This window comes from Daucus carota, chromosome 5 (assembly GCF_001625215.2).
Source record: "Daucus carota subsp. sativus chromosome 5, DH1 v3.0, whole genome shotgun sequence".
Lineage (NCBI taxonomy): Eukaryota > Viridiplantae > Streptophyta > Magnoliopsida > Apiales > Apiaceae > Daucus > Daucus carota.
Window position 1 is genome coordinate 25,987,905 of NC_030385.2, and position 12,768 is coordinate 26,000,672.

Genomic DNA, 12,768 nt, shown 5'->3' on the forward strand with positions numbered 1-12,768 from the left:
TTGAAAGGGGTGGGAAAGAGAAGAGTGAAGTGGAAGGCAATCGTGTCAAAGTTTGAAGCAGCTATGTTTTCTCCACCTCTTTTATTGCTTCTCCTTTTTTATACTTCTCTTTTTCATCAATCTCCACGTGGTCTTCTCTTACATGTTTCTACTTGCCCTCTCCCTCACTATATATACCCTTCTTCCTCACTCTCCCTTGTATCATCACTCCACCTACAATAACACCACTCTAGTCTCTCTTATTCTCTCTGTCTTTTCACACTCAAAACATAAACACACACACATACCATGGCCACTTATGCTACTTGGGCTAAACCAAAAATTCTAACTTCTTGTCCACAAAGAGAAGTGAAATCACAAAAGGCCTACAGAAAAAACAATGTGAATTGTAGTTTGCAGTCTCCTTCTATACTTCATTTCCCCAAACAATCACCCCATATATATCAAACACCTTGTGTTCCAACCACCATTGCCCAGCCAAAACATCAAGATTCTTCGTCGAGTAATCAATGGAATTTCCTACAAAAAGCAGCTTCAATGGCCTTAGATGCCGTTGAAAATGTGATTGCTGCGCGAGAAAAAGAACACCCTCTGCCAAAAACAGCTGACCCTCAAGTCCAAATTGCCGGAAACTTCGCTCCTGTCCCAGAACAGCCTGTTCGCCACCGCCTCCCAGTCACCGGAAAGATACCTGAATGTATTTCCGGAGTCTATGTTCGAAACGGGGCCAACCCCCATTTGGAACCCACTGCAGGGCATCATTTTTTCGACGGAGATGGGATGGTTCATGCTGTCCAATTCAAAGAGGGGGCTGCTAGCTACGCTTGCAGGTTCACTGAAACAGAAAGACTCATCCAGGAGCGTAATTTGGGGAAGCCTGTTTTCCCCAAAGCCATTGGCGAGCTTCATGGCCACTCAGGGATTGCTAGGCTTGCTTTGTTTTACGCTCGCGGCTTGTTTGGCCTTGTTGATCATTCTCAGGGCACTGGCGTGGCCAACGCGGGCTTGGTTTATTTTAATAACCGATTGTTAGCTATGTCTGAAGATGACTTGCCTTATCATGTGGAGATCACTTCTTCGGGTGATCTTAAGACTGTTGGGAGGTACAATTTTGATGGCCAGTTGGATACCACGATGATTGCTCACCCCAAAATTGATCCGGATACTAAGGAGCTCATTGCTTTGAGTTATAATGTGATTCAGAAACCTTATTTGAAGTACTTTCGGGTTTCACCTGATGGAGTCAAGTCGGATGATGTTGATATTGAATTGGCTGACCCGACTATGATGCATGATTTTGCAATTACGGAGAATTTTGTGGTGATTCCTGACCAGCAAGTGGTGTTCAAGATTTCGGAAATGATAAAAGGTGGATCACCAGTGGTGTATGACAAGAATAAAGTGTCGCGTTTTGGTGTTTTGGACAAGTATGCGAAAGATGGGGAGGGAATTAAGTGGGTTGAGGTTCCGGATTGTTTCTGTTTTCATTTGTGGAATGCTTGGGAAGATGAAGAAAGTGATGAAATTGTGGTGATTGGCTCTTGTATGACTCCAGCTGATTCTATTTTTAATGAATGTGATGAAGGATTACAGAGTGTTCTGTCTGAAATTAGGCTCAATTTGAAGACAGGAAAATCAACACGAAAGCCAATTATGTCATCGGAGGATCAAGTGAATCTGGAGGCAGGGATGGTGAACAAAAACAAGCTGGGAAGAAAAACCCAGTTTGCTTATTTGGCCATTGCTGAGCCTTGGCCTAAAGTTTCTGGTTTTGCGAAAGTTGATCTCTTCACTGGTCAAGTCCAGAAGTTCTTTTACGGGGATCATAAGTATGGAGGTGAGCCTCTTTTTCTCCCAAAAAACCCGAATTCTGAGAATGAAGATGATGGCTATATATTAGCATTTGTTCACGACGAGAAGGCATGGAAGTCGGAGCTTCAGATCGTTAATGCCATGACTCTAGAGTTAGAGGCCACGGTCCAGCTTCCGTCCAGGGTGCCATATGGATTCCATGGCACATTCATTAGTGCAAAAGATTTAGAAAGTCAGGCCTGATACTCAATTTGGCCTGATCAATAGTTTGCTAGTTTGATTGTTATTGCAGCCGAGAATTATCAGAGGGATTGATCATACGTCCCCGAAATTCCCCGAGCTGTTTAAACTACGGACCTTTTGTTGGTTGTCACAAAAGAGTTCGGATAGTATCATTTATCTTGTTTATATGTAATGATTTCATGGGAAGATTTGAAGAACCAGCTTGAAGCTTTGGTGTAGGTAGAATTTGAGCTCAGCTGGTTTCTTGCATATTCTATCCCATTTGGTTGTACATAAGCGAGTGCTATAGCCTATATGAATTACCAGTTTCACATAAATCTACTGTGCATTCCCCTGTTTTTCTTTACCTCAGCCTCTGCTTAAAAAAATTAAAAATAATTTGTAAAATTACATTTTATCGGAAGCTTAATGCATGTCAAGTCTTGTCTTCCAAGATAAAGAAAGTAGCGGAACAGAGAGAGTATTATTTAAATCGGAAGACTCAGATAAATTCTTTACTTTATAATTTATAATTTCTTATTTGATTATTCTGAAATGATAATTTTTATTTTCAGACATACTCTGCCTCTCTCAGCCATCCATAATCCCAAAGGCCACTAAATCTTTCTTAAAACACACTAATAACAACATCACATGGCTTATATACAAGGCAAGATATGCATATTTGTTACTGGTACCAACAGAGAAGTGTCTGTTTCTTTATTTTGTCTAGATACCCCGACAAGAGGAGTCTACTTCTAAACAGCATTAATATCATAAACCTCTGTCCATGTACGCGTTGTTTGTATTATAAGAAAAGAATTTTTTGTTGCAACACTAGGATATTTGCGGTTGGCACTGTAAAGGCCTTTCTGAAATGATGGAATTAAGATAGAAGGTGTTGTGTGGCAATGTGTGATTGATTGTATTCAAATCACTGAGATTGCTGTGATGTTCGTTATTTGATCATGCACCAACCAATTACAGGCTGAAAGATTACTGAATCTACTGTATTGAAAAAGTAGGTTCCACGAGTCAGTTTGTTATCTACAGAGCCAAAAAGGAGTGATTTCGACGTCTAGGGAGATATTATTATACCTTTATGCGATTATACAGGTTTTACAATAATTGATGGGATGAAATTTAGCCGCGATTACCACTTGTAGGTGATTTTAGGTGAGTAACCGGATGTCTACAGGACTCGTGGTGCCGAGCATCTCTCAGTATCAGCACCTTTTCCAGAGGCTTCATGTATAAGGGCCGTTTAGCTTAACTTAAAAGAAGTGATTTATTAAGAGAATTATAAGTGATAAATGAACTTAACTTATAATTTATTAAATATTTTCTGATTCTTCAGAATATCTTTTTCCAAATAAACGAAGCTGAATCTCCGACTTCTACCACCATTACTAAAACAAAATTGAAAGTTGGTAGTCGACTAGCAAGTTTTTGGTGGTAGATATACTGGTTGTTGTACAATACAGGGAATATGCTTAGAGTATATGTTTGATAATAATGTAAGAATTTCAGTCACAGACACAGCTAGTACTTACAACATTATGGATGCATGATGATTAAACAGAGTCTTTTTTTATGCACATGAAGACTGTAGTGCAGTTCAAAAAATGCGGCTTTTAAACCAAGCATTATATTTTTTTTGAAACTAACCAAGCATTATTATTTTGACTGAAGCAAAATATATACACTTATATAAATAATGAAGGTACTGCCATTTTATAGGAACTTGATAGTTATGGGAAAAAGCAAGTTACTTAAATTCCCAAGCAGGATACGACGATCTGGCTAGTCCCCATAAGAGATCTTGCAGCGCGGCCTGCATGTTCACCGTACTCATATTAGTGTTTGAATGTGCAATAGCTGGAATTCTGGAACCAAACAAAAGATTGCTTTTTTCAAGTGTAAAAAATGGCAGAAACAGCTAAGGTAGCCAATGACAATTGTAAAACAACACAAGTTTCATAGTAGTACTAATTGGACGATAGCCTAAATTTCTGTAACTTCTTACTGGCCTGCTCTGATTATACTCCACCTTCCCCAGGACTGCATACACTCGATGACTTAATGATTTCTACACATAAATCACATGCTATTCTAGCTCTTTAATTCTATACCAATGTTGGAAATACCAGAGCAATAATCACACAGTTTTCAGAGTATTGAAAACATGATAAAGATAAGTTTAAATTACATTTCTTTGCTCCAGAGTATAGATAATAACATAATCGAACAAGAGTATTGGTACAGAACTAACAGGTCCTGAGTGCAATTCAATTATTATTGCGCATAGAATTAATTGCAAAACGCATCCCTTTAGTTTGGGCCAATCGGTTAACATATTTTAGCGTCAAATGCTGAATCATTTGCCCAATTTTCGTCTATTTTGACCAAATAATATGTTAGATTAAAAGGGTATGATAGACTTAAGAGCCTCTAACATTACATTTTAGTTAATTTTTAAGTCTATTTCACCCTTTTGATTTCCACTTTGATAAGTTAAAACAAACAAAAATGAGCCAAAACTCAAAAGGGTTCAAGGTGAGGCGCCAAAATATGTTAAGAATGCATTCTGCAATTATCTAAAGTTTAGGTAATAACTGCAATTGGCCTCAATTAGAGAGATGCATTTTGCAATTACTCTTGTGCATACATATGTTTAACAGATGTGAATTGTAATAACATGTATAATAAACAGGCTAACCTTGTTTAAGCTTTTCTAGTGTATACACTTAGTTTTGTTTAATTCAAATTGCTGCCTAACAGAAACCATGGGAGTCAAAGAAGTTTCTAGACCTACTGAAGGTACACCAGTTGTATATCTTCTAATAATTGGTGAACATGATTGAGGGCTCTGGAGGAATATTAGTTATTAACAGAAAAGTAGGCTCTGGTATTAAGTATCCTAACAACGAGTCCCGGGATGCAAATTTCTATAAACATGGCACCCAGTTTTTGCAGGTCAGCTGTTCTGTGAACCATACAATTTGTAAAGAACCAAATCACATATGCACCTAGTAGAAATATTATCAGAGAAATGTAATGTGCAGAGGCTTTACCCCTGCTTAAAATCAAAAAATTGTTTCAGTAAAAACCCTGCACAATAAACAATTTCTTAGTTATCCAACATCTGTGAATGACACTATTTAGGTGGACAGCACAGACAAGAGTGTGATCCTAACATTTGTTTAAAACTTCAAATAATTGAAAGACTCAACTGCCAAGTATGAACAATTAGAATAATAGTAATCATAAGAAGAAATAAAAATAAAGTTGGTCCCCATGAATCAAATTCAAAAAGAGGAACTGACTGCTGAGTTTGACTCAGACTAGCCATGTGTTCCTCTCTGATTCATCAGTCTCAGCCAGTGTGATCTATTCAGCCATTGTCCAGATACTGCATACCTCACCCACATGATTCCCCACATTCATAATCCATATTCCAATTTAAATAATCCATCTGTCTCATTTTATATGAATCTTTTTCCTTTTCTGAATGTCTAAAAAAGAATGAACTTTTCATTTATAACATCTATTTAAGGTTATTACAATAACACATTCATAAACTACCCAAATTTTAAACTCACTACCTCTTTTTATGTAGTTAAGATTAATTCGAGTATTCATTTCTTAAAAATCATTTTAGTCAAAGAAGGCCATATAATATGGGACGGAGGGACTAACATCTTATGATCTCAAGCATCATATACCTTCAACACCTATCACCAGATAATAAAATTTGTTGCAGCACATATGTAAACAGACACGCATGCACATACGGTTGGATGAGATGCTGTGCGTCTACCTAAGATAACAATAGAAATAATCTAGTCTGGCAGGTGATTACAACTCCGACGTGGCTCTTGAGAAACCATACGATAACTATCAAGAAGATCTGCTGATTGGATTGTGTATTAAGAATATTATCATCAAAAGAAAAATGAACCAAATAATACCTCAAGATTTGGTTGCGACTCTGAATGATACGAGGAACATATTAATATAGAGAACATGCCATGCCACAAGTACCTCATTCCAGCCTTGCAGATCAGAAAAATTCCAGAAGCATACATAAACCACATGGAAAGTTCTTCATTGCCACCAGAACTACTAACTTACTAGTTACTAGAGTGTCCAAGACAAAAAAACACACTCAGCTAAAACAAGTGTCTGTGTAAAGAACCATTCCTTTGAAAACCTTAAGGTGTTAGAGGAGGCCCCTTTACTGATCTTATACCTTATATTTCATTTGGGTTGAAGAGTCGATTTTAGAGAACCATTCCCTCTTATACCTTATATTTCATTTGGGTTGAAGAGTCGATCACGGGCGCCCATTTTAGAGAACCATTCCCTCTAAGAGCAACTCCAAGGGGCTCTCTAAACAAGCTCCTAAGTCTAAATTTTAGGAGCAAATCAAAATTTAGTGCTCCAATGGGCTCCTAGATGCTCTTTAAAAATTTAGGAGCCTACTCTCTCATTTCTTTTAAAGAGCATCTAGTAGCTCTTGACTCAATATTATATTATTTTCCCTTCAATCTTCTCTCTCTTTTAGTTAATTTTTTCCTCTCATTTATATAAAATAAATATAAAATGTGGATAAGGAGCCAAGTATAGAGAGTAGCATTGGAGTTCTCACGTTTTCTAGTGTATTAACTTACTAGGAGTCACATTTTATATTATTGTTTAAGGAATGATTTAGGAGCACCGTTGGAGATGCTCTAAAACCTTAAGATGTTAGATGAGGCCTCTTTATAGATCTTATACCTTATATTTCAACATCTAGATACACCGTAACTAATTTTCACCGTAACTAATTTTTTCCTAAAAGTGGGAAATTTTATAATTTTGGTGCGGCATTGTCATCGCAAACAACAACCTTTAACTAGAAAGAAAAATGAAAAACTGTTTGATAAATCTATAAACAGTTTTTTTGAACGGCAGTTTTTGCGAGTTTCACGGTGCTTTTGCAAAAAACTGTTTTTTAATTTTTGTACGAAGATGTTACTTTACTATCAAAACATTAATTTCCATATTATAACTCAAAATATAAAAATATCAAACAATTATCTGATTTCTAGCGCAACATTTTTTTTATCGATATTTTTTTTTGACAACATAATAAATTTTTTAGTGATACTTTTTCTGACAATATAATAATTTTTAACGGCATTTCTAAACAAATTCTTGAATGCCAGTAGCATCTTCACAGCCTGTCAAGGAAGGCTGGTACTTCAATTTAGCACTTTATTAAAAAAAATATTAATACTAAGAAACTCTCACCTGAACTTTTATCACTGGTTTATTGTACACTTAGAAGCTTTTATCTCACGACATCTTTTATACCTTAGATTAATTATACATAAAATTGCTGCTTTTAGAACATTTGTTATAACATTTGTGGCCCAAGAATAATAGCCAGGACAGCTAACAAAAAACTGCTCTCAAGGAGCATATGTGAGTGTATCGGGGCAGTCTGAATTGAACAATAAACCTCCTACACGACGCGGCCCAAATTTCTGGAGTGTATCGTTCTAGTACTCTTGGGCCTAATTCTATATTTTTATTCTACATGATGCGGCCCAACAATTAAAACAAATTTTACGTTGAAAATATCAATATGTAAACAAATGACCATAAAATATACTCCCTCACTCCTACTCAATCATATATATTGAGTGTTTGACACAAAAATAAAATAAAAATTTTAAAAATGAGTAAAATTATATGAAAATTGGATAAAATGGTAAAGCCCATTTATATTTAATAGGTAATAAATTTGATATAGACATATAGTGGACGAAAGTAGCGGGATAATAATGTTTATATTATTATAAAATAAAGATAGTGTAAGAAAGCTTTAACTGTAATAATATATTATATTATTAAAAATTATTATTTTTGAAATGTATAAAACTAATGAAACATCGGAAAAAGAAAATTATGCAAAAATGAATAGGACACGAGGATTAGATATTAAGAAGAGTGTTATAGATAATATAAACTTGAGAAGAGCTATATAATAGAGAGAGAGATCAGCTTTTATTCATTATAGATAATATAAACTTGAGAAGAGCTATATAATAGAGAGAGATCATCTTTTATTCATATCACTAAGCACAAGTTTACAAAGTTTATATAGGCTCAAACTTTGTGAGTTACAAGCAAATGAAAGGCCAAAAGGCATGGATAATAATGGTGAAAGCTAAAAGGCCAAGAGTCATACACTTAATATATAACACTCCCCCTTGGATGACTCACACCAACAACATGCCTCGTTAAAACCTTAATAGGAAAAACCCAGTGGGAAAAACCCTAGTGAAGGAAAAAGAGTACATGTGTTGTTCATATTTTGATATCATGTCTCCCCCTCATTTTAACATAAATCTCGAAATTTACGCATCCCAATCTTTTGAACTAATTTCTCGAAAGAAGTTGTGAGAAGCGCCTTTGTGAACAAGTCTGCTGGATTTTCACATGATCGAATCTAACAAACATCAATTTCACCCCTTTGTTGAAGTTCATGGGTAAAGAAGAACTTTGGATCAATTTGCTTTGTCCTATCACCTTTAATATAACCTTCTCGAGTCTGAGTGATGCATGCTTCATTATCTTCAAATAAAATAGTAGGGTTTTCTTTATTGACGAAAAGACCACATAATTCCCGACTATGATGGACCAAGGATCTTAGCCACACGCATTCTCGACTAGCTTCATGTAGTGCCAATAATTCAGCATGATTTGAAGAAGTTGCTGCAAGGGTCTGTTTTGTGGACCGCCAAGATATTGCGGTATCACTATATGTGAATACATAACCTGTTTGTGATCTTCCTTTGTGTGGATCAGACCGATATCATGCATCTGCATAACCAACTAATTCCACTTTTGAGTTTTTGGAATAAAATAAACTCATATCCATTGTTCCTCGAAGATATCTAAATATTTGTTTCACACTAGTCCAATGTCTTCGTGTTGGAGCAAAACTATGTCTTGCCAAAAGGTTAACAGAAAATGCAATATCAGGACGTGTACAATTGGCAAGATACATTAGTGCACCAATGACACTAAGATATGGTACTTCAGGACCAAGAAGTTCTTCTCCCTTTTCTCTTGGGCGGAATGGATCCTTATTCTTTTCTAAGGATCGTACAACCATGGGTGTACTCACAGGATATGCCTTATCCATAATGAATCTTCTAAGAACCTTTTCAATATATGAAGACTGGTGGAGGACAAAGATTCCTTTAGATAAATGTTCCACTTGAAAACCAAGGCAGAGTTTTGTTTTACCCAAGTCCTTCATTTCAAACTCTTTTTTCAAATATCCAATCGTCTCATGAAGTTCATCCGGGGTTCCAATGATGTTTAAATCATCAACATATACTGCAATGATAGTAAACCCCAATTTTGTCCTTTTAATAAAAACACATGGACATATTACATTATTGGTATATCCATCTTTCAAAAGATATTCACTGAGACGATTGTACCACATACGACCCGACTATTTCAATCCGTATAATGATCTCTGTAATTTAATTGAGTAAATCTCTCGGGGTCTTGAACTATATGCTTCAGGCATTTTTAATCCATCAGGGATTTTCATGTAAATGTCACTATCGAGTGAGCCATACAAGTAGGCAGTTACAACATCCATTAAATTCATTCGGAGCCCTTCTAGAATTGATAAACTTATTAAAAATCTAAATGTTGTTGCATCCATTACCGGGGAATAAGTTTCTTCATAATCGATTCCCGGTCTTTGTGAGAAGCCTTGAGCAACAAGGCGTGCCTTATATCTCACAATTTCATTTTTCTCATTTCTTTTACGCACAATAACCCATCTATATCCGACGGGTTTTATACCTGCGGGTGTTTGGACAATAGGTCCAAAAACTTGGCGTTTTTCAAGTGATTTCAGTTCTGCTTCAATAGCTTCTTTCCATTTTGGCCAATCATTTCTTCTTTTACATTCATAGATCGATCTAGGCTCATGATCCTCGATTTCCTCAGAAATGTCAAGTGCAGCTGCATATGCAAATATATCATCCATGACAATTTCTTTTCTGTTCCACCTCTTTCTTGAAATGACATAATTTATCGAGATCTTTTCATTGTCAACAATTTCAGGTGTTTGATCATCTTTGCAAGACGTCTCTTCAGTGATCAATTCTATGATGTCATTTGATGTTCCAGCTTCCTTATCAAGTCTCCTTGTTTTTCTTGGAGTTTAATCCTTGGATCCAATAGGTCTACCACGCTTCTAGCGTGCTTTAGACTCATTTGCTAGCATGATTTTATTATCTTCTTCCGGAAGTTTAATCTTACAAGGAACATTAACAGCTGGTATATGTGACTTTGTCACATTTTTTACATCAGTAAATGCATCAGGCAATCTATTTGCGACTTCTTGTAGGTGGATAATCTTTTTGAACTTCAAGTTCACATTAATTTGTACGAGGATCATAATGAGACAGGGGTACTGCATTCCACAAAATTTCTTGCTTTTCTTTTTCAAATTTTGTCTTATCTCCACCTAATGCAGGAAAAACTGTCTCATCAAATTGACAATCGGCAAATCATGCCGTGAATAAATCACCAGTATTGGGCTCCAAATATTTAATAATTGAGGGAGAATCAAATCCAATATATACCCCTAATCTTCTTTGGGGTCCCATTTTTGTTCGTTGGGGAGGGGATATTGGAACATAAACTGCACACCCAAAAATTTTCAAATGGGAGATATTTGGTTCTTGACCATTTACCAGTTGTATTGGGGAATATTTATGATAAGAAGTCGGTCTTAACCGGACTAAAGAAGCCGCATGTAATATTGCATGTCCCCAGGCAGTAGTTGGTAAATTTGTTCTCATAAGTAATGGTCTCGCAATTAATTGTAGCCTTTTAATGAAAGACTCGGCAAGACCATTTTGAGTGTGTGTGTGGGCAACCGAATGCTCCACTTCAATCCCAATAGACATACAATAATCTTTAAAAGATTGGGATGTAAATTCTCCTGCGTTGTCCAATCTTATTTTCTTTATATTATAATCTGGAAATTGTGCTCGTAATCGAATTATTTGAGCAAGGAGTCGTGCAAAAGCAACATTACGAGTGGACAATAAACTAACGTGTGACCATCTTGTTGATGCATCTATGAGTACCATAAAGTACTGAAATGGCCCACTAGATGGGGTTATTGGTCCACATATATCTCCTTGAATTCGCTCCAAAAATTTTGGGCATTCAATGGCAACTTTCACAGGAGATGGTTTTGTTATCAATTTTCCTTGAATACAAGCAACACATGAAAAATCTTTGGGTAATGGAACAATTTTGTTCTTGAGTGGTTGTCCATTTGAATTTTCAATGATTCTTCGCATCATTGTTGAACCCGGATGGCCTAAACGATCATGCCATATAATAAAATTACTCGAGTCAACAGACCTTTTATTAATAGTCATATGTGACTCAACTGAATTTATGAAATTATAATATAATCCAGAATTATATGATGGGAGTTTTTCTATCACATGTTTCCTCCCTGAGACTGTAGTCGTGATACATAAATATTCATTATCACATTCATTTGTCGTCTCAATATGATAGCCATTGTGGCGTATATCTTTAAAGCTCAAAAGATTTCTTTTTGATCGAGCGGAAAACATTGCATTCTCAATCAATAAACATGTACCATTAGGTAGCATTATACTTGCTCTTCCGGAGCCTTCAATTATATCTGATGCACCCGATATTGTATTGACATTAGCTTTGGCTAACGTTAGATGCGAAAAATATGCTTTATTTTTCAAAATTGTATGTGTTGTTGCACTATCCGCCAAACAAAATGATTCTTCATCTTTCATGTCACATAATGAGAGGCTACCGGCCATATTTCTTCAAAAGAAAATATATAAATATTTTAGAAAATATAATATTTGAAATAATTTAAATAGAAGGAGATTTCATAATATATACTCAAGCAATCATTTCAGAGTTCAAACATAATTTTTTTTTTTATATATTCAAGAAGCAAAGAAAGGCTTTTAAATATATGACTTAATTATCGCCACCACCAAATTTGGTCACCAATATGTGGCTCAAGATGGGTTACAAGTACTTTCAACCCTTTGAGGCATCACATTTTCCTTTGGTTTCTCCTCATTTTTCCTCTACTTCTGGCGGTGAGCATTTCTTTTAAAATTAGAAAAAATATCGTGATCATGATCTCGACCATGCCCAAAACCACGTCCAAAAGTCTTTTTTTGTTTTTCATAATCATGAGTAGACACAACATTCACTTCAGCGAATGGTGTTGAACTACTCGGACGTGCTTGATGATTTTTCATCAACAGTTCATTGTTTTGTTCAGCAAGGAGCAACACTAAAATAAGCTCAGAATATTTTGTGAAACCATGTTCACGATATTATTGTTTCAAGAGCATATTCTTCCACATAACTTCAGTTGAGATGTAATTTTGAACATTGCAAAGTATACTCGCTCACACTTTTATAGGCTTGCAAGCGCAAGTGAAGCCAATCATAGCGAGCCTCGGGAAGTATCACTTCCTCTTCTTGTTTTTTTTTATGGTCATATTTATTTTTTTTTCTTTTGGATCCTTCCAAATAGTTTGTGGATCTTTAATAGTCAATTTCTTTTTTCAACCCTTCATCAAGATGATGGCGGAGGGATATTCATAGCCTTTCTCTTATCTTGCTCAG

At 35.8% G+C, this 12,768-nt stretch overlaps 1 protein-coding gene across 1 annotated transcript; it reads left to right on the top strand.

Moving 5' to 3' along the window:
* The first annotated feature begins 203 nt into the window (after positions 1-203).
* Positions 204-2,250, top strand: LOC108220601 (9-cis-epoxycarotenoid dioxygenase NCED1, chloroplastic-like). The gene is given in 1 exon segment (NM_001329173.1): positions 204-2,250. A coding segment is annotated over 1 exon segment (1,767 nt). The 5' UTR covers positions 204-288; the 3' UTR covers positions 2,056-2,250.
* The last annotated feature ends 10,518 nt before the right edge of the window (positions 2,251-12,768 follow it).